The following is a 22,831-nucleotide window of genomic DNA, read 5'->3' as shown; positions in this document are numbered from 1 at the left end:
AGTCGTTAGGAAGGGTTTTCGACTGTCCAAGGTGTCACTGCATCAGTGCAGTGCAGAAAGCCTCAGAGGGGCTTATTGATGTCGTAGCCAATGGTACGGTCCAATGAATCAGACAGGTCAATCCAAACTCAACGAACCCACTGCATTTTGGAGGTACTTTGGTTGAGTTCACATTGTTGTACAAACGTAACGGAGTTGTACCCAGCTCGGGCTGCTAGTTATGCCAGGGCCCACTGATGTCACGTCCAGGCATTCGGCCTGAATCCGGTGGGAACGTCGCAACGCTTTGTTCGCCTCAACTCAGCTTCCCAAACCTCGTAAAATTAGGGGGGGGGGGGGGGGGGGGGCCTTCCGGGAAAGTGGCCTGCTTCCCACGAGCCAGCCTTCTGTGCGCTCCGCCAGGCCAGCCTTCAGGGCATGGTAGCACAAAAGATGGTGAGGAAAGCCAGAGGCACTTTGCGGTGTCCTGAGGGTACAGCTGCCTGAAGGAATCTCCGCAGTCACTGGCCAGCAGGCACGGAGTTGCCCAAGGATCTAATTTCGGAATACGTCAGAGAGGGTAAATCCTCTGCGGCCCCACCCACCCACATACACCACCCCCCTCCTCCCTCCCCACCCAACACTCCCACGCACTCTTCCTGTCAAAACGCTAGAAACGTCCCAATAAACGGAATCCTTTCACATCGGAGCCTGCATACTCTGGAACAGGACGCCCCTTGTTGGGACCCGAGAAGGACGAACAGTCCCACAGTGACCACAATGACGGTGATAGGTTTGGAAAAGGCTTCCCCAGGTCCAGCAAGCCCGAGTCAGAAGGGTGCGCCCGTCGAGAGAGCAGCACCACACGCAGTGTTTATACCTACTTTCTATTGCGTCCAGTGAAACGACCCAAAACAGAACAAGTAACGAGCCGCCCCATTCGTCCCGGCAAGGGATTTGCGGTTGTTCTGAGACCAGAAGCTGATGACATTTTCAGGCACCCACTTGTCAAGGGGGGGGGGGGGGCAGGGAGGGGAGAGAAAGAGGAGGGGGGGGGGGGGGGGGGGGGCGAGGGAATTAATGCTGTCTTCGCTTTGTAATGTTTCCTCAGAAACAGTGCTCTTTGGATATAACCGTCAAACATTTAAACTAAAAATACATTTAAAAGTGGCAGTACTGGCGTAGAAATTACTGTAGCAGCCAGTGTATGGTCACAATCCACATTGCGTTTGATCGATTCTGAATGTCGGTGACAGACACACACACACACATACACACCCGCTCCAACATTTAAGTGCACCTTAAGAAAGCAAAAGAGCCCACCTCTTTTTCTTATTTAAAAAAAAAAATTACTTCAGCCGGCATACACAGTACATCTGTCGACACCCGAAATTTGCAAACTAGGCCCAGGAAAGACTGAATAACGAAGGAAGGAAAGGGGGCGGGAAAGAGATAAACAGTAATTGTAAATTTCTCACAGCTTAAACGCTACATCACAAAATAGAACAACCACTTTTTTTTTTTTGCGACAAACGCACCTGTAATCTGCCCTCCCTCGCCAGTTTGGCCCCTCGATCCTCCGGGCGGGCAGGCATCTCTACACAAGAGTCTATTTGCACCCAGAATGAGTCTCTCACCACGCGGCTTGTGGTGTTGAGGGGAGGAGAGGGGTGGGGGGTGGGGGAAAGGGGGGAAGAATTAATCACCTGGGTTCTACCTCCCTCCCTCCCCTCCGTCCGCCCCCCCCTCCCCCCCCAACCACAGCCAGGGAAAGGGGAAGGGGGGGGGGGGGGAGAGCCCAGGTTCGTGCCGGCACCTGTCTGGCCACCTCTCTCGTGGGATGTCGGTTGTCGTGTTAAGAAGTGCAATTGAGCCTGAGTGTTTGAAGGAGAGAGGAAAGAAAAAAGTAGAATCCTTTCCCAGCGGAGGACACGCAGGCACAGGCAAAAAAAAAAAAAGAATAATAATTATACAAAAAAAAACAAAGATCATCAAGTCTGAAGCTTCTCAACCAGTCACGTGGCATTTCCATTCAATTCGAAGGGAGTTGAACATGCAAGCAGAACGTCGCAATCCCTCAAGAGCTGCAGTCATTTATGCCTATTGATATTCTTCTTCCTTTTCCTCTTGAAGAAACAGCAACACCTGGAGGAGGAAGATAGAAGAAACAAAAAACAAAACACATTAACAAACCTCCCAGGAGTTCTGCTTGCTGATCAAAGGGACTTGTACACACCTCGGACATTCTCACTTTCTTTCAACTCCCCCAGGTCACAATATACAAGCTGATCTAGTCACTCATTGAGGAGGAAAGCTACCTGAAAATGCCAACTATCATTTTATATTTGATACCCCAATCAAGGGAAAGCTAGATAGCTGCACACAGGGGGGGGGGGGGGGGGGGGAGGGAACAGGTTATGCTGATAGAGTAGAGAAAGTTGGGGGGGGGGGGGGAGGTTCGTGTGAAGCAAGAAACACACAAGCATGGACTAGTTTAGCTGGATGGCCTGTTTTTGTGAAGTACATTCTGTGCAAAGCTACAGCTTGCATCTTAAAAATGGAATCCTGCAGTTCCATAAGTTAAACATCGATCTGCAAAGCCACACGAGACCCAACAGGTTCAGTACTGGACTACAATCAGAGCAAAGAGGCCTGCCCATGGACAGAGGTACTGTCCACCGATTGGCGTCCAGTCCAGCTGGTCACCATCAGTCACAATCAAAATTAATCAACCTCTTGGGAGAGAATTGGACGCAATTAACAAGCAAATGATTCCTCAAGGACTCGAGTGGTGAAATACAGTGGTAACACTGGGGTAGTGGTTAGGTTACTGGGCTAGTGGACCAGAATTCTGGACATTCAACAGAAAGACGTCCCACCACAGAGGGGTTAGGAATTAAATTTGAAAAATATAACAAGCTGGTGCCAGGAAAAGTGACCATTAAGCTGGTCGATTATCTCAGCATTCAGTAACCGGCTCACTGATGCCTTCGAGAAAGCATTTATTGCCCATCCCTAATTGCCCTCGAGGTGGTGATGGTGAGCTGCCTTCTTGAACCGCTGCAGTCCCCGTGTTGTAGGTACACCCAGTGTGCTGTCAGCGAGGGAGTTCTCAGCAACAGTGAAGGAGCGGCCGATATATTTCCAAGTCGGGGTGGCGCAGTGGTTAGCACTGCTGCCTCATGGCGCGGAGGTTCGAATCCCAGCCCTGGGCCACTGTCCGTGTGGAGTTTGCACATTCTCCCCCAGTATGTGTGGGTTTCACCCCCACAACCCAAATTTGTGCAGGGCAGGTGGATTGGCCACGCTAAATTGCCCCTTAATTGGAAAAAAAAGGTACTCTAAAATGTTTTTAAAAGGTGTGTAGGTATCAGGCAAGGCCAGGATCAGTTTGTCCAGAAATCATCTCGGTTGAACAGTCCTATTTTGGCGGGGTTCCAGAGATTGTTGGTATTGACGGAACCATTTCCTGGGATAGGTCAGGGTCAGAGAGAGTTGAAGAGTGAAGAGGGCAATAACCACCTCACAGCTTCACAGGAAATTCTCAGAGGTAACATAAATGGACTAAATAACATACTGTGCATCAATTCAATGGTCCAGACATGATCCAAATGTAAATTCCCTGTCAGAGGTGAAGGGTAGGTTGTAATTTATATTTGAATGAGGATGCACAGGAGCAGCTGGCTGGCTCTGCTTGCAAAATTTAATCTCTCTTAGGCTGACAGTTGGGGGAAAAAACTGTTTCTGCCAAGGCTTTGTGCAGACATAAACTGAGCAGAAAGCTTAGGTGCAAACCAAACACGCAAAAGAGAAAGATGCATGCTGTAAATTCGATTCAACTAGTTAAGAACTCGGTTGGCCAGCAGATGGAAGCTCTGTGTGAAGGCCTCAGGCTTTCTCCTCAATGGCCGCTACAGGACTGAGACAGTTGATCAGTTGGCCAACCGCCTCCAGGTCATGAGGGCTGGGGGAGGGGAAGGAGGGCGGGGGGAGGGGAAGGAGGGCGGGGGGAGGGGAAGGAGGGCGGGGGGAGGGGAAGGAGGGCGGGGGGAGGGGAAGGAGGGCGGGGGGAGGGGAAGGAGGGCGGGGGGAGGGGAAGGAGGGCGGGGGGAGGGGAAGGAGGGCGGGGGGAGGGGAAGGAGGGTGGGGGGAGGGGAAGGAGGGCGGGGGAGGGGAAGGAGGGTGGGGGGAGGGGGGCATCACATGCCATTTGGACTACAGGCACCTCATTGCAGGGACTGACTGCATTCTAGAACCAAGCAGTTGCCAATCACAGCTCTGCGGCTTCTCCCATGTTGTCCCCAAGTTGCTGGATTCCGTTCAGGCAGACTGACAAGTGCTGCATTAAGAAGAGGGAGGGAATTGAATTGATGAATTGAGCTGGGATTGAAGAGCGGCTGGAGACGGTGAGATGATCAAATACGGTGGGAGGGAGGGGGAAGGCCTCATGCTACCCGCCCGCTGTCTGGAAACCTGGGCCCCGAATCCCTGCAGCCCAACAGGTTGCTGCAGAGAATGCCGATTGCACGGTTAATACCAGCTCTTCCACAGGCATATTTCTACTGGGATCCTGTCTCTTCGTCAGTGTGGATGGAAGTGGATGGAAACATCTGCCTTTACTTGGTTCCCAGATGTTGAGCTGAATATTGGGACATTAACACAGCCATGACTCTCTCACTGCGCTACTAGCACACGATACATAGACAATAATTGCTTTCATTGGTGCTCGGCAAGCTATTCAATGTTTGAAAGACATTTTCAGTCAGTAAAGTGTGAAGCTATTGATCAAAATTCTTGGTAACGGAGCACAAAAAACACTGCCATGAATGCGAGGTGCAAGATTTCCCTTTTGTCCGCATTTGTTGCAACATTGATTCATTCTCAATGGCTTTCCCCCTCCCGCCATTCCCCATGTACACTGTCTTCAGCAGCTGTAAGGTTCGAACACCCAAGGGTAACATTTCTGTCTTTGTCCCAATCGACCACACGCAAAATGTTCTCCAGCACTGGGGCAAAATGAACGCGACACAGCGCAACTTCAAACGGCAGCATCATCCTGCACATAACTAAATATTCTTGAATGCAATTCAGACTGGAGGTATGCTGAGCCCTCGTGCCAAGATGTGACAGCTAAAACGGACCATTTATATATGCTCTCTGCTCAAAAGACTTCTTTGCATTATAGGCTGTAGCGCCACTGATCTGTTGCAGTTATCAGTACCTAGTTTCCTACTCGAGCACACCATGCACACTGTCACTGTTGCTATTTCTGAATCCCGTCTTCACTTCTGTCCCTATCGCCACGTGAGACCGCCCATTTCTTCCACTGCTTCACCCCAAGCAGATTCTCCTTGGGCTTTCCATAACAAAGTCCCCATTTAGGCCGACCTTCCTAGCAGGAGAACTGGCAATATTTAAATAGGTCATGGGTCCACGCCAGAGATATCAACCCAGTCTCCTCGGGAGGGCCCCTTAAATGGTACCAAACTATAATCTGCAGATTTCAAATTTCAAGCAAACTACTGCATGTCTGCAGAAGTTTTACAGTTTCCTGCATCGTTGCCCTGCAGAGGGTTAGACCAGAAAGCCTCATCGCTCCACCTGTGCAGGAGGGTGACGCCACATCAACGTCTTATTGCTACTCAACAACAACGCCATGGAGCAGCATCTGTCCAGGTCACAACATGGGAGTTCCACTGCCCCCCAAGTTTTTCCATCTCTTGTGCGTCGAGACTGGAAATCCATAACCACCTCTGTGCTCATCACCGATGAGGCTACACATTCATCGTCCTCTTCGAAGGACAACTATCATTGTCACCTACGACTGGGCAGATTGAGGCTTTGTACAATAGTGAAGCTACTGCCTGCATAGAGGTCGTGAAGCCAACTTAACGATTCACAAACCTGCCAGGTTGCCATCTTCTTTTGCTGCCTCTTTCCCTCCAACATGGTTTGGATGCGATTACCAAGTCCGAACTGAGATCATAGACGGTTCTGTGGGGAGGTTTCTGGGAGCACAGATTGTGACAAGTCCCGACTGCGACGAGGTGCAAGAACCAGCCTGGCAATTTGCTGCAGGTGGGAATCTCTCTCTGCTAAGTTTCTCTCGAGCTATAATTTAAGTTAGCGGTCAGACTCTGGCTTATAACTTTAAGACCGGAGCTAGTTAAGGTGGTGAGTTAGCCGGTAACTGCAACCGGTCAATCAACTGAAGGCGAATGACGTTAATGACTTTAGCAGGACTCTGATTTTGCAGTTGCAACCTTTGTGCGAGCCATCAGCCCTCTATAAAAGTAGTCAGGTTTCGCTACTACAAGACTGAGGCGAGGTACGAGCGCGAATTTAAGAATTCGGTGCGGACGGGGGGGAAACTTGTTCCCAGGAGGGAGTTGCACCTCTTAGGTGAGGTATTTCAGATATGCTCAGGGACAGAAGGGTGTGACTATGAATAAGGCATATACAGGGATCCAGAAAGTAGCAACGGAGGATCCTCAGCCCTTACCCAACCGGTTTGAGGTTCTTGCAACTTGCTTGGATGAGAGCAGGAATTGGAAGAATGAGAAAACGGAGCACAGACTATGGTACAGGGAGCCATTCAAGTGTGGAGAGTAAAGATTAATGTGGTTCTTTTTCTTGTTTTTTTAAATATAAATTTAAGAATACCCAATTATTTTTTTTTCCAATTAAGGGGCAATTTAGGGTGGCCAATTCACCTACCTTGCACATCTTTGGGTTTCCCCTCGCAGACACGGGGAGAATGTGCAAACTCCACCCAGACAGTGACCCGGGATCGAACCCGGGTCCTCAGCGCCGTGAGGCAGCAGTGCTAACCACGGCGCCACCTTGCCACCCCTGCTGAATTTCAAAGCGTTAAGCAGAACCATTTTAATAGGTGGTTACAAGCATTGGAAGTTGAAACTACCTGAGGCCGAGAGAAATCATTCCCTTGGAAGAATTTAAGAATTCACTACTTTGTGATAAGAATCCATGTTGAAGACCAGAGTGTTATAATCGCTAGACGAGCAGCAATAATGGCTGATGATTATGAGCTGATCCATAAATTTAAATCTTTGTTCCGTCACCCGCATCATTTTGAAAAGGACAGGAAGTGGGAGAGTGAAAGGAAGACAGATAGGCAAAGTACGGAATGGTAAGCTGGGAAAGCTCCGAGATCTCCTCCTCAGACCAGGAAGGATGCTACTGAGGGTGGACATGAGATTCAAAGGCCTAGGCGTTACCATCGCAATAAAGTGGGACCAGATTCATTCACAATGTTGGAAGTTAAAAGGAAAGCCTATGGCACTTGTTGGGTTTCATAAGGAGGATCAGAAAGGGAACTGTAGCTCTAACTGGAGCTTGTTAGATGTTAGTGAATGGGATAAGTTGAGATTACATCTCAGTCCCCTTGTATGAAGTAGAATTGGAGTGTGATTTATTATCAGGTCTAGTAGTTGTCACAATGGTCGAGACGTTACCAGTGGATGGAGTAGACTAACTTTTGGGGAATGATTTGGCAGAAGTGAAAGTTACATCTTGACCCACGATTAGAGAATCCGTGTGAAGATAAGGGGGCAGAACAGTTACCAGACGTTTTTCAGTCGTGTGGGCAACCGTTAAACAGAGTACACCACCAGAAAAGGGGCTGGTTTAGCACACTGGGCTAAATCACTGGCTTTTAAAGCAGACCAAGGCAGGCCAGCAGCACGGTTCCATTCCCGTACCAGCCACCCCGAACAGGCGCCAGAAGGTGGCGACTAGGGGCTTTTCACAGTAACTTCATCTGAAGCCTACTTGTGACAATAAGCGATTTTCATTTCATTTCAAATCACACCACCATTGGATGGTAAGTAACCAAAACTATCCTTGAAGACAAGGATAATTCCGAGGATGTGTTTGGTGGACTTTACCAGGGTCCCAGGTTCGATTCCTGGCTTGGGACACTGTCTGTGCCGAGTCTGCACTTTCTCGCGGTGCCTGCGTGGGTTTCCTCCGGGTGCCTCCCACACGTCCCGAAAGACGTGCTGTTCGGTGAATTGGACATTCTGAATTCTCAGGGGAAACTTATGTCATGGGAAAGGAAGGAAGAATGGATGTGTCTCCTGTGGTTTGTGTCACATACGTTATTGAGAGAGTGGGGGTAGTTAGGAAGGGGGGGGGGGGGGGGGGGGGGTTGATAGTCTGCTACATTTTCTGCCTGTGTAATTATAATACCGTACATAATAAAAGGTTGCTTGTGATAAAGTTACAAACCTGATCACTGCAGTTTATTGGGCTCAACCAAGGTTAAATAAAATCTTATTTCACCTGTGTTGCGACTCTGGTCAAGTGGGGCTGGAATTGGCCGCACACTAGTGCAGGGTTTCGTGACAAATATTGGATTGACAATATTATAGGCGACAGGCAGGAAAGTGGATAAAGGCCACAATTAGATCAGTCGTGATCTTATCAAATGTCGGAGGAAGCTCAATGCCCTACACCTGCTCTTCTTTTGTTAATCTTACGATTAATATCCTGAGCAACCTTCCCTGACAATATTAATGTCTTGGTCCATTCAGCACCAACGACAGTACAACATTTAGCTGTAAAAATTTAGTTCACATCTATTGCAGCAATATAGCGACAGTTACACTCTATATGGCCTCCTCTACACTACATCTTCCTGCGTGGTGCTGTTTCTGCCATCTCATAATTTGTAAAGTAGCAACGTCAGTTACTGGCCACGTTTCTAAGGGGAATGGAGAACATAGAATACTTTGGGTAGGTGAACTAGAGTACGTCAGCAAGAATGGGAGTTATGGGCAAGTAGCACTTATCAGAAATGTGTGGCATGGGAGTTTTGAGCCAATGAAGCTTATTGGAGGCCAGCATGGGAATATGAGACGAGCTAGCACAGGCAAGCATTAGAGTTTCATCAGGGAAGGTGCCGAGTTGGTGCAGAGGCAGTTGGTAGACGCAAGGGACTATTATGGGGGGGTACAAGTCAAGGCTGCAAGTTTAACAATAAAGCGAAGCAGCAAAGACCATGAAGAGTCTGGTTCAGCCAGTCGGGGGCTGAAGTCAGTTAGAAAGAAGCAGATTTGGGACGGATTCAGAATTGCTTCGAGTTGGAGGAAGGTTTTACCCACCCGGGGTGGGGCAAGGCAGAAGCAGTCTAAGGGGTGAAGCAGGATGGTGGAGAAAGACGACCAGCTCACGTGTGCGAGTAGTCTATTGTTGAATCACTGAGTAGCCCCTTAGGACTGGTACATGCCCGGCACCGAGGTCCCAGGTTCTATCCCGGCTCTGGGTCACTGTCCATGTGGAGTTTGCACATTCTCCCCGTGTTTGCGCGGGTCTCACCCCCACAACTCAAAGATGTGCAGGGTAGGTGGATTGGCCATGCTAAATTGCCCCTCATTTTTTTAAAGATATAAATTTAGAATACCCAATTCATTTTTTCCAATTAAATGAATTGTGCGCGACCCCTCACTCCATGGCCGCCGACCGGAAGTCCACCTTGGAGACTCTCTGTTGAGTCTCCCGTATCTGTGGTTCCACATCCCTAGAAATGTCCGCCTGTATTTACAGGGCCATTTTAGTGCATCGCCTGCACTTTGTGCACCGCTCCCCCTTTATGAACAACCAAATTTGTGCAGGGCAGGTGGATTGGCCACGCTAAATTGCCCCTTAATTGGAAAAAAAGTTAATTGGATACTCTAAAATTAAAAAAAAGAAAAGGACTGGTACATGTCTCTACACTAAATTTAAAAACTAAGCATTGTTAAACTAATTAAACATAATTACTTAATTATAATTTAGAGGGGTATCTAAGCCAGAGATCGGAGAGTACAGTATTTAGCTTTCACATTTATAGTAGAAATCTAGTGCTAGAAAACATAGTTAACAGTAACTTTAAAAAAAAATTATTTAAAAAAAAAATTAAATTTACTAATTAATTGACGCAATGTCAATCAGAGGGGTGCAGTGCTCTTACTGTGAGATGAGGCAGGTCCGGGAGGTTTCCAGCATCCCGGGTGGCTTCATCTGCAGAAAGTGCACCCAACTGGAGCTCCTCACAGACCGCATGGTTCGGTTGGAGCAGCGGTTGGATGCACTTAGGAGCATGCAGGTGGCGGAAAGCGTCATAGATAGCAGTTATATAAATATGGTCACACCCAAGGTGCAGGCAGAGAGAGATGGGTGACCACCAGAAGGGGCAGGCAGTCAGTGCAGGAATCCCCTGTGGTTGTCCCCCTCTCGAACAGGTATACCTCTTTGGACACTGTCGGGGGGATAGCCTATCGGGGAAAACAGCAGCAGCCAGAGCAGTGGCATCACGGCTGGCTCTGATGCTCAGCGGGAGGGTCAAAGCGCAGAAGAGCAATAGTCACAGAGGACTCTATAGTCAGAGGGCACAGATAGGCGCTTCTGTGGATGTGAAAGAGACTCCCGGATGGTATGTTGCCTCCCTGGTGCCAGGGTCCAGGATGTCTCTGAACGGGTAGCGGGCATCCTGAAGGGGGAGGGCAAACAGGCAGAGGTCGTCGTACATTTTGGTACTAATGACATAGGCAGGAAGGGGCATGAGGTCCTGCAGCAGGAGTTCAGGGAGCTAGGCAGAAAGTTAAACGACAGGACCTCTAGGGTTGTAATCTCGGGATTACTCCCTGTGCCACGTGCCAGTGAGGCTAGAAATAGGAAGATAGAGCAGCTACACACGTGGCTAAACAGCTGGTGTAGGAGGGAGGGTTTCCGTTATCTGGACCACTGGGACCTCTTCCGGGCAGGTGTGACCTGTATAAGAAGGACGGGTTGCATCTAAACTGGAGAGGCATAAATATCCTGACCGCGAGGTTTGTTAGTGTCACACGGGAGGGTTTAAACTAGTATGGCAGGGGGGTGGGTACCGGAGCAATAGGTCAGAAGGTGAAAACATTGAGGGAGAACTAGGGAATATGGCCAGTATGGCTCGGAGGAAGAGCAGACAGGGAGATGTTGCTGAAAACAGCGGGTCTGGTGGCCTGAAGGGCATCTGTTTTAATTCAAGAAGTATTACGGGTGAGGCAGATGAACTTAGAGCTTGGATTAGTACTTGGAACTATGATGTTGTTGCCATTACAGAGACCTGGTTGAGGGAAGGACAGGATTGGTAGCTAAACGTTCCAGGATTTAGATGTTTCAGGCGGGATAGAGGGGGATGTAAAAGGGGTGGCGGAGTTGCGTTACTGGTTAGGGAGAATATCACAGCTGTACTACGGTAGGACGCCTCAAGAGGGCAGTGAGGCTATATGGGTAGAAATCAGGAATAAGAAGGATGCAGTCACAATGTTGGGGGTTTACCACAGGCCTCCCAACAGCCAGCGGGAGTTGAGGAGCAGATAGGTAGACAGATTTTGGAAACAAATAAAAACAACAAGGTTGTTGTGATGGGAGACTTCAACTTCCCCAATATTGACTGGGACTCAGTGCTAGGGGCATGGACGGGGCAGAGTTTGTAAGGAGCATCTAGGAGGGCTTCTTAAAACAATATGTAGACAGTCCAACTAGGGAAGGGGCTGTACTGGACCTGGTATTGGGGAATGAGCCCAGCCAGGTGGTAGAAGTCTCAGTAGGGGAGCATTTTGGGAACAGTGACCACAATTCAGTAAGTTTTAAAGTGCTGGTGGACAAGGATAAGGGTGGTCCTCGGGTGAATGTGCTAAATTGTGGGAAGGCTAATTATAACAATATTAGGTGGGAACTGAAGAACCTAGATTGGGGGCAGATGTTTGAGGGTAAATCAACATCTGACATGTGGGGCCCTTTCAAATGTGAGTTGAAAGGAATTCAGGACCGGCATGTTCCTGTGCGGAAGGAGGATCAATACGGCAAATTTCGGGAACCCTGGATAACGAGAGATATTGTAGGCCTCGTCTAAAAGAAAAAGGAGGCATTTGTCAGGGCTAGAAGGCTGGGAACAGACGAAGCCTGTGTGGAATATAAGGAAAGTAGGAAGGAACTTAAGCAAGGAGTCAGGAGGGCTAGAAGAGGTCACAAAAAGTAATTAGCAAATAGGGTTAAGGAAAATCCCACGGCTTTTTACACACACATAAAAAGCAAGAGGGTAGCCAGGGAAAGGGTTGGCCCACTGAAGGATAGGCAAGGGAATCTGTGTGGAGCCAGAGGAAATGGACGAGGTACTAAATGAATACTTTGCATCAGTATTCAGCAAAGAGAAGGAATTGGTGGATGTTGAGTCTGGCAAAGGGTGTGTAGATAGCCTGGGTCACTTTGAGATCCAAAAAGACGAGGTGTTGGGCGTCTTGAAAAATATTAAGGTAGATAAGTCCCCAGGGCCGGATGGGATATATCCCAGAATACTGAAGGAAGCAAGAGAGGAAATTGCTGAGGCCTTGACGGAAATCTCTGGATCCTCACTGTCTTCAAGTGATGTCCCGGAGGACTGGAGAATAGCCAATGTTGTTCCTTTGTTTAAGAAGGGTAGCAAGAATAATTCAGGGAACTACAGGCCGGTGAGCCTTACGTCAGTGGTAGGGAAATTAATGGAGAGAATTCTTCGAGACAGGATCTACTCCCATTTGGAAACAAATGGACGTATTATTGAGAGGCAGCATGGTTTTGTGAAGGGGAGGTCGTGTCTCACTAACTTGATAAGAGTTTTTCGAAGAGGTCACAAAGATGATTGATGCAGGTAGGCACAGTAAGAAGTCTTACAACACCAGGTTAAAGTCCAACAGGTTTGTTTCAAACACGAGCTTTCGGAGCACGGCTCCTTCTTCAGGTGATTCACCTGAAGAAGGAGCCGTGCTCCGAAAGCTCGTGTTTGAAACAAACCTGTTGGACTTTAACCTGGTGTTGTAAGACTTCTTACTGTGCTCACCCCAGTCCAACGCCGGCATCTCCACATCATGATGCAGGTAGGGCAGTGGATGTTGTCTATATGGACTTCAGTAAGGCCTTTGACAAGGTCCTTCATGGTAGACTGGTACAAAAGGTGAAGTCACACGGGATCAGGGGTGAGCTGGCAAGGTGGATACAGAACTGACTAGGTCATAGAGTAGCAATGGAAGGGTGCTTTTCTAATTGGAGGGCTGTGACTAGTGGTATTCCGCAGGGATCAGTGCTGGGACCTTTGCTATTCGTAGTATATATAAATGATTTGGAGGAAATGTAACTGGTCTGATCAGTAAGTTTGCAGACGACACAAAGGTAGGTGGAACTGCGGATAGCGATGAGGACTGTCAGAGGATACAGCAGGATTTAGATCGTTTGGAGACTTGGGTGGAGAGATGGCAGATGGAGTTTAATCTGGACAAATGTGAGGTAATGTATTTTGGAAGGTAGTGACGTTTAAGGGGCATCTTGACAAATACATGAATAGGATGGGAATAGAGGGATATGGACCCAGGAAGTGTAGATTTTAATTTAGACGGGCAGCATGGTCGGCGCTGGCTTGGAGGGCCGAAGGGCCCGTTCCTGTGCTGTGCTTTTCTTTGTTCTTTTTGTTCTCTGGATGCAACCTTTCTTTCCTATCGTCTCTTCAGTCCAACCTGCCCTCTCTCTGCTCCTGAGGGGTTAGATAGCTTGCTCCCAGATCATTGCTAACAACCTCTGGCTGGCTGCCAGGAAGCATCATGGATTACTCAAGACATACCCCATCCTCCCCCAATGTTCTTCCATTCAGCAGACATCATCTAGGCATCATTCAGGTCAAGAACTTTATCAGCAGATTGAACTTAAGGCCATCATTCTTCCACAACACAGAGCTAAGCAGTACTCTTTAACACCTTCTGCCACTGGGTTTCAAGCTGCCTTTAAAAATACAGAACGCTTTTATTGTCTCATCTACTGCTATTTATCCTCCAAGAACACCATTGCTCTTGCATACTTGTTATTCAAGCCTAGAAATGGATCAGGCAGCACACAAGCACACTCACATTGCTTGTGTGCATACACAAAGCACCACGAAACACACTGCTCCTGTGTATAAAAGTGGGTGAAATATTTGCGTTCCTGGTTCGAGTGCTAAAGATCTGACGGATCGGTTAGCTCAGTCGGCCGGACGGCTGGTTCGTGGCGCGGAGCGACGCCAATAGCGCGGGTTCGATTCCTGGTACCGGCTGAGGTTATCCATGGTGGCCCTGCCTTCTCAAGCTCACCCCTCAGGTTAGATCACCACCAGTCAGCTCTCTCTCTCTCAAAAAAAAAATGCAAAATGCATTCACCTGAGGAAGGAGCTGTGCTCCGAAAGCTCGTGTTTGAAACAAACCTGTTGGGACTTTATCCTGGTGTTGTAAGACTTCTTACTGTGCTCACAAAAAAAAAAGGCAGAGAGCAGCCGTCACTCCTCGGGGACTATGGTGACTTTCACTTCATTTGCTGATGATCTAAAAACTGTCAGCCAATTAAGGAACAAAAACATAAAATCTACATCCTAACAAGGGAGCAGAGGAAAACTTTCTACTCCAACACAGAATTATTACATTGATATTGTTGAACTGCCATGTGCCAATGTCAAGCCTAACATCTTTTGAAAATTATAGAGTCATAGTTTAATGGCTTCTTGGTTTAGTGATTACAGGCTTTACTTCTAAGTATGTAGGAACAGCTGAAAGAGGATTTTGTCGACGGCAATAAAATGTTAATATTGCAAAGAAATGTGGGTCAGGAACCCTCCGCATTTGTGCCCATATTCAGTAAACGCTGACTAACAGAAGCTTCGAGACCATTGCCACAGTCTTTCCCAATTTGTTTGTCTTCAATTGCCATTTTACTGCTTGATGACTAAAAGCGCAGTGGGGCAGCTTTCATAGAATTCTAGAATCAGTCATGCCATTCGGCCCATTGAGTCTGCACCCTCCGAAAGAGCACTCTACCTAGGGTCACCCCCCCCCCCCCCCCCCCCCCCAACTCCAGTATCCTGCACATCTCTGGACAATAAGGGAAAATTTACCATGGATAATCCACCTGACCTGCACATCTTTGGACTGTGGGAGGAAACTGGAGCACCCGGAGGAAACCCACGCAGACACGGGGAGAACGTGCAGACTCCACACAGACAGTCCCCCGAGACCGGAATCGAACACGGGTCCCTGGCGCTGTGAAGCAGCAGTGCTAACTGCGCCACCATGATAATCAGCAGGACAATTTTAAGTATCTTCTGCAATGCGGTGTGCATGCTTAAAAGAAGCAATTTAGCAACAAGGAGGTGGGAAGGAATGAAAATCAATACCGCACTGTCCTGCGGAGAACATGTCACCTCCTGCAGACTGACCCACGCATTGGGGCTGCTGGAGGTGAAGGCCGAGAAAAGTCAAGTCAAAATATTCAAGCAGGCATCGTTGCAGAGTCTGTGATCGAGGGCGGTCTCTGAGGTGGTATTATTCACAGGAGCAACAATGGCATTAGGCACTGAACGGAGTAAATTCCATCAGAGTTTGCACAGCATCAGGAGCTGAGCCCGGGGGCAGTCTCTGTAACATTGGACTGCTGTGCTGTCTGAAAGCACAAAAGAGCATCTTTGTGGCTATGAGATTCAACAGAACATGCCCCTCAAGTGCCTGTAATAGGAGCCATCTCCAATTGTATGATCAGAAGCTGAATTAGGGGAATCTGCAAAGACTTGTTTGCAGATGCGCATCTGGCTCTAAGAAAACTGCTTTGTTTCCAAAGTCAAGACGACTCTGAACTGACTAAATGTTTGCTATTTCATTAAAGCCCAAAGACTTGCCTTCTGTCGCCAATAGCATTTGCACCGCAAATTTAATCCTAAGCTCCTGTTCATAGCGGCCGGCTCTAAAAGCCAATCACTGGTTCATACAACTGCCCCTCCAAGGAGACACACTTGTCACTTTTGGGGGGGGGTTTGTCATTCTAACTGGGTCCACTCCCTCTTTCCCTGACTAAAGAGAGGGACTCACCACATGTTGAGCACTTTGATGCAGCTACAGAGAGTTCAGAGAGAAAAGACAACAGATTAATCAAAGGAAAAAGCGCCACCGTCAAGCTCATCATGCACATGGCTGACACGGGTGGGTGGGGGTGGGAGGGGAAAGAGAAGGAGGGCGTAGTAGCTGTGCGACGAGAGGGCTTCAGAGAAGAGCATAGGTGAATTCACCAGGGTGGAATGAGGGGAAGCAAAGAGCGAGACAAGGAATAGGAGCACAGGAGAAGCAATTTAAAAAAAACAAAATCCCCGGACATGAAAAACCAGCCAATTAAAATACAGTGACAAGCTGCTACGTGAAGAGAATAGAAAATCGCACTGACATTCGTGGCAAGAGGCCATTTTGATTAGACAATTGCAATCTGCGACCTGTCTCACCCTCCAGGTGCGTTTGGCTCAAACGCTTTAACCACTGCAGTTATTTGAAATGGAGGCCTAAAGTAAAAACAGACTTTGATTTTTTTTTTCCAGTGCCTTCATTATATTAGTCATTATTCGCGACAGAATGATAAATTAAATGTTCCCTATTAGCTGGTAATTATATTTTCTGCGGACAAACGGAGGGGAAAAAAAATTCAAAAAAGGCTTTTAGCGGTAAACTTTATTCGGCCTTCAAAGGGACTTTATTGCATCAAATGGTTTGATGTTCAAAGGCCCTGCATCTGCATTGTGCTTCCTCTTCCCTCAGTATTGCCAGGGCTGCTGGTGTGAACGAGAAGCAATTTGTCTATCCCAGCATGCATTAGATCCAACCTGTAGCGTCATGCTAAAAAAAAAAGATCTTTCTGCGGCACATTGTGACAGGGAAGATGCAGCAACTCAATTCCAAAGACTTTTTTTTTTAAAGAGCCGTTTTAATGGCATACGGTTCCTTTAAACAGAGATTACCAAGCACTGATCATAAACCCCTTGTACACCCAAAGAACCCATGGGTGTTTTAGAACGGTGACCAATCCTGTCAAAGCACAAAATGGCATTACCATGGTAACCCTCTCATATGTTTTGCCACTGTCTGTCTTTCCCTCTCCTTTTATTGCTAACTGCGTGTGAAATGCAGTGAATTAAGTGCGCAACGTTCTGGACCAACGCAACGTCTATTGGTCGAACCCAACACAGACTCGGTCAGCAAGGTGCAAGTTGGGGTCGGGGATGGGTCGTAGGGAATTGGAAAGAGGGTATTGGGGAGGCCAGGATCAAGGCAGCTTAAAATGTAGACAATAAAGAGAAAACATGATCTGACAGGGTTGGTGGTTAATGGACAACTGCAGTGGAAACGTCAACTGCGGTGTTGCCAATGTAACCTCCTTCAAGGTAGAGGTCAAGGTTGTTCCAATTATGCTGGCATGAAAGCATATCGGGGAGAAAATGATGGAAATGCAGGAATCATTAACCCTTTCACTGGCACACACCAATATTTACAGGTCAACGTTACCCTCTTCTGTGCCTATTCACAATGGCAGGCATTAATGTAATAAACAGGTAAAAATGCAGATCGAACAGCAACAAACCTAACCCAATAGATCACTGCAGATACCAACTTGATTTAGTCACCACCTTTTTTGCGTTTACATTTAGTTTCTGTTGGTAAAGTGCACGGTCTCCCACAGCGCTCTTTTTAATTCTGTTTTCACCCACAATTCAGTCAACTGCAAAATAAGGGAGCCAACCAGCATACAGATATTTCACCACACAGGTATCCATTTTGTGAAAGAGACCTTCCTCCGGTGTTGAACCTTCAGCTGCCTTTGATTGGTATGAGAAGTGAGAAATTCTCGATGAAAAGTAGGCCAAGGTGAGAGCCTCTTTTCTCTGCAATGACGAACAATAAATACTGCAGATTCTGCGCTGGGGCGGTGGAACCGTTTGTCATGGGAAGACCTGCTCAGTCTGTTGGAAGTCTTTTGGATTCTTTTCCATCAATGCGCCTCCAATCAGAGCAAGCGTCTAACGCTGGCTGGAAAGCATTCAACTGAGAACGCACAATAGGGAAAAGCGCCGATAGCAACCAAATGAGACAGTGAAAGGGTTAAAATGATTATGGGAAACTGCTGCTCCATCCGGGTGAGTTACAGTCTGCTGTGCATGCAGTAAACAGCCAGATACATTTCAATAAAGGTTAATGCTCCACACTTTCAGAATCCATCATTAAAAAGCATCACCGATGAATGCCCACAGTTGCTTTATGGAAGTGGCCAGCATTCATCTTGGAAGATATAATAAACTTGGGGAAACATATGCAAAATAGTCCTGCCATTTCAGACAACGCAGGGAGGCTGGGATACGTAATATGGCACCCAGAGATATTGGGTGACAGAAGGAGTACAATAATTGCTCTGAAACGCTAACTTTCTGAAATTGCTCTGAAATGCTAATGGCGCATGGAAGAGTAATGCAGAAATTAGATGAGTATTCTCATTACTTTATTGGAACTGTCCAAATGAGGGGGGGGGGGGGGGGGGGGGGGGGCGCGACACGGTGACAAAGTGGTTAGCATGGCTGCCTCACGGCGGTTCGATTACCGGCCCCAGGTCAGTGTCCGTGTGGAGTTTGCACATTCGCCCCGTGTGCGCGTGGGTCTCATTCCCACAACCCAAAGGTGTGCAGGGTAGGTGGAGTGGCCACGCTAAACTGCCCCTTAATTGGGGGAAAAGAATTGTTCCCAAGTGGAAGATCACCGCTTTGGTTTGCTGATCATTAAAGGCATATCGATGCACTTCTACCAGGAAGCGAGCAAAAAACTGCCCTTTTTACTGCTGCTTCCATCAGTTTATTTTGTGACCAGGTGCCATTACGGAGGTAGGGAAGTAGGGGAATGGAGAATCAGAAAACTTGACTTTCGAAGAGTGACCAATTAAAATTCCCATTCTCAAATTTCAAACTCCACAAGCTAAACTCAAAAGAAACCTCGAACTCGCTTTGAAAACCCACTTGGCTGCTGTGTCTGAACCCCACTACAACCCTCAGTCGAATACTCCAGAATTGACCATGACTACACCGACTGGGCAACAGCCAAGGTGGCTGCAATGAATAGTGTAAGGTGGAGCATTCACCCAGCACAAGAGTGCGTAATGTATCACAGGGCACATACTTGGTATCTTCCGTGAGCTCCACCTCCGGCTGGGCTGCGATTGGTGCACTGGAGTGTGCTGCTGTTGGGTCATCGACGTTGAGTTCCCCATTCGTTGAGCTGACCACCTTGCAAGACAGACGAGGATGAGAAATTGACACAGGTACGGACCACATTGCTAACCGTGAGAGTGTTAACACGTCTGCAAATTATTTGACGGACACAGTTACGCCATCTCTTTTCTCCCCATCTTCCCAGGGAACGCAATTGTACAATCATAAAACTGTATGCACTTCACACGGGACCCCATTCACATCAGGATTGACTTAGGAACATTAGAAAATATTTGCCCGGGGACCAACATATCTAAGCTGTTTGCGGGGGCGGGGACTGGGGAGGTAAATATACATCCCCCCCCCCCCCCCCAACAAACAGTCGCCTACTTATGTGTTGCAAATAATTTTGACAGGTGTACAGAGTTGCTGCTGGTGAGCTGGTGCACAATACCCTATAAGTTATTCTATTTTATTTTTTATTGTACTTTATTTTTTACTATTTTCTCTTCTTTGGTATGTTTGGGTGTGCTCTTCTCTTCTATATATGTGTATATATATATGTTTCTTATCCTGTGTACACAACGGTAAATATACTTTGTTCAAAAACCCAATAAAAAACATTGATATAAAAAAAACATGTCTAAGCTAAGCAGAGTGGCTGTCTCCAGCTTCAGTAAGAATTGGGCTTCTGAACGCAGATCTTGTACATCTGAAGTTTTTCGCTGTGGCAACATTGCTGGTTTTTGCCCAGGGGGTGTACTGATCACCATTGGAGGGGAGAAATCTTGCTAAAACTAAGGCCCCCGTCAACCCAGCTCGACCCCTTCTATAATGACAGAAAACAGAGGAAAAATTCTAACAGTTTTAGAGAAACTATATATGTGCACATGCACATTTTAAAAAAAAACCTGCATTAAAATCCTAAATTGCAGTCACGTTCCGTCACATACTCCGAAAGCAGCTTCAATTCCTCCACGGGCACCAATGGTTGCCCTTTAGGCAGTCTTTGTTTATTTGCTGTCATGGTTTTATTTTGTCGCTACAATCTAAGAGGCAGAAAGGCAATGGCAAAAATGCTAACTTTTGGAAAATGGCTACCTGCTTTGTTTACAGCATCAAATAGGAAGCCAATTATGGGCAGCACGGTGGCGCAGTGGGTTAGCCCTGCGGCCTCACGGCGCGGAGGGCCCAGGTTCGATCCCGGCCCTGGGTCACTGTCCGTGTGGAGTTTGTAAATGTAAATGAAAATCGCTTGTCACAAGTAGGCTTCAAATGAAGTTACTGTGAAAAGCCCCTAGTCGCCACATTCCGGCGCCTGTTCGGGGAGGCTGTTACGGGAATTGAACCGTGCTGCTGGCCTGCCTTGGTTTGCTTTCAAAGCCAGCGAATTAGCCCTGCGCTAAACAGCCCCGTCATTCTCCCCGTGTCTGCGTGGGTTTCGCCCCCACAACCCAAAGATGTGCAGCGTAGGTGGATTAGCCACGCTAAATTGCCCCTTAATTGGAAAAAATGAATTGGGTACACTAAATTTTAAAAAAAGCCAATTCCCTGTGGATTTGGTGCTCGGCTCCTGGTCTTTACTCATTTAAGTGCAGGGATGATCTGTCTAATGCTATGCTAGCACTACATGCTAATATATAATGTATACATCCTTCTGGTGTTCGCAGTGGCTCAGAGGTTACATTTCGAGCCAGGGAGTGGAGCAAACAGTATGTCGGGATGCCAGCAGGCATTATTGTCTACTTCCCCAGGTGAGCATCAAAGATTCATTCTCAAATCGATATTGCTCGTCAGAAAGCAGTTGAAAAAGTGTGTGTCTATCTGGCATTCACTTCACTAAGAGGACAGAGTAGTTGGTGCTTTGGTGCATGGACAGAACACAGTGGAAAGGCACCAAGAGGACTGGTGCCGAGTGAAGACTAAAGGACTGTCCTGCAGAAGGGTCAATGGACACGAAACGTTAACTGTGTTTTTCTCTCTTCGCAGTCCCGAGACAATCCAGCATCTTCTGCTTTTATTTAATCTGCAGTATTTTGCTTTTAGTAAAGCATCGTTATTGTTAGTATGTTAGAAAAATATGACTAAAGGAATGTTCCAGGATAATCTTACCTTGAGTGCTTTTTTTGGGGACTCATTTTCTTTTTTTTTTCCAGGCCCTCATAAGCATATCAGCTCCCCACCCTCCCTGAAATCCTATCTCACCTTTAGCCACCCCTCCCACTGTGTCCACCTCTGCACAAGAGATGGGGCTGCTTCCAGTCATACTGTTTAGCTCGGTGTCAGCGAGCCCCGTTTCAGAGAAGGGAGCACAAAATCCGCAGTGCGGTGCTGATGGGAGTGCAGCACTGTTGGAGGGGCTGCCTTTGGGGTGACATGTTAAATCAAAGCCCTGCCTGCCTCCGTGGGGTTCTCTCCCTGGTGTCTTGGCCAACATTCATCCCTCAACTAACATTACCAAACCAAACTATCTGACCATTATTACATTGCCTTTTTGGAAGCTTACTGCGTGTAAATTGAATGCTGTAATCCCTCTATTACAACAGTGACCAAAATTACTTCACTGCCTGTGGAGACACTGTCGGATGTTGAGGCTGTGCAAGGTGTCACATAAATATATCTTTCCTACGTTTCTCTTTGCTCACCTAGCACTCCTGTCAGGCACAGAGAACGACTTGACACTCGGTAGAATCAACTTGGCTGCCCTTGAACTGTAATTTACAATCTGTCCTCACCCCCCCCCATCACACCTCCTCCGATAAACCTAAAGCAAATCTGGTTCGCAAAGGCAGAAAGCTTGGGACAGGCCTGCAGGGGGGCACAAGGCATCGCGTATTGGCTTCAACCCTGAACATTAAATCTCCCATCTGGTAATGAGTCACACAAGATGATGTTATACCTGGACTGAGCCTCCGTGTCGGTCAGACGCCAGCTGGGAGGTCAGGTAAGAAGGATTTTGCTGCCGACTTGGCTGAATTTCCCATGCTCCTCTGCGGTCAGCTCCTCCTGTCTACTTATTGATTGCAACACAGGGGGGATGGGTGACAATTGTGGGATCCATGCAGCCCAGCAGGCCCAAGCAAAGCAGTGAGACAAAAAGTTAGTCATTGGGGATTAGTAAATTGGTTAGCCAAGCGCAGGTGGTGCATTTCTTAGGTACGCCAAGAGGCACGGTTTTGCCACTGCAAATTCTGAAGCACGTCGAACGGAATCGGCTTCGAATGAATCCTTTTTCAAAAATATTGCAACAGAAATGGTGGAAAGGAAGAGAATTTCCTGACGCCAGCAGAGATACTGGGCTTGTTTTGAAAAAAAAGAATAAATTTAACGTACCCAATTCATTTTTTCCCAATTAAGGGACAATTTAGCGTGGCCAATTCACCTACCCTGCACATCTTTGGGTTGTGGGGGCGAAACCCACGCAAACACGGGGAGAATGTGCAAACTCCACACGGACAGTGACCTAGGGCCAGGATCGGACCTGGGACCTCGGCGCCGTGAGGCAGCAGTGCTAACCACTGCGCCATCATGCTGCCCTCTAAAGAAGTAAGATGGCTGAATCCAAATGTAACATAACAGGCATTTGCGAAGAGGTCAGACTGGATACGGGTGGTATGAAGTCTTGAAACCTTCCGCCGGACATTTAAATGCACATTTACTTTTTTTGAAAGCAGGCGTGATTACTGACATACCTAACAATGCACCAGAGCAACATAAGTGGTTAACTCTTCATAAACAGCAGCGCTCAACCATGAAACATCGTCGCGGTTCAAATAGCAACGGGATGTTCCATTGGGGATAAGTTGG

General features: G+C 47.6%; 1 protein-coding gene across 8 annotated transcripts in view; it reads right to left on the bottom strand.

The window, feature by feature from the left end:
* Window positions 1–1,766: 1,766 nt before the first annotated feature.
* LOC119956760 (casein kinase I-like) overlaps window positions 1,767–22,831 on the bottom strand; it is a 205,235-nt gene continuing 184,170 nt past the window's right edge. For 5 of the 8 annotated variants that reach the window (XM_038784128.1, XM_038784126.1, XM_038784129.1 and 2 more), the window contains 4 exons: window positions 21,924–22,034; window positions 18,993–19,099; window positions 15,879–15,902; window positions 1,767–2,124 (listed from right to left, as the gene is read on the bottom strand). In XM_038784128.1, the coding sequence (XP_038640056.1) occupies window positions 2,070–2,124; window positions 15,879–15,902; window positions 18,993–19,099; window positions 21,924–22,034 (297 nt within the window). In that variant the 3' untranslated portion in view covers window positions 1,767–2,069. The remainder of the gene's footprint in view (window positions 2,125–15,878; window positions 15,903–18,992; window positions 19,100–21,923; window positions 22,035–22,831) is intronic. The other 3 variants (XM_038784131.1, XM_038784132.1, XM_038784133.1) reach the window with 3 other exon arrangements.

This window comes from Scyliorhinus canicula, chromosome 24, assembly GCF_902713615.1.
Source record: "Scyliorhinus canicula chromosome 24, sScyCan1.1, whole genome shotgun sequence".
NCBI classification, from domain to species: domain Eukaryota; kingdom Metazoa; phylum Chordata; class Chondrichthyes; order Carcharhiniformes; family Scyliorhinidae; genus Scyliorhinus; species Scyliorhinus canicula.
This window is presented reverse-complemented; position numbering and strand designations above follow the sequence as displayed.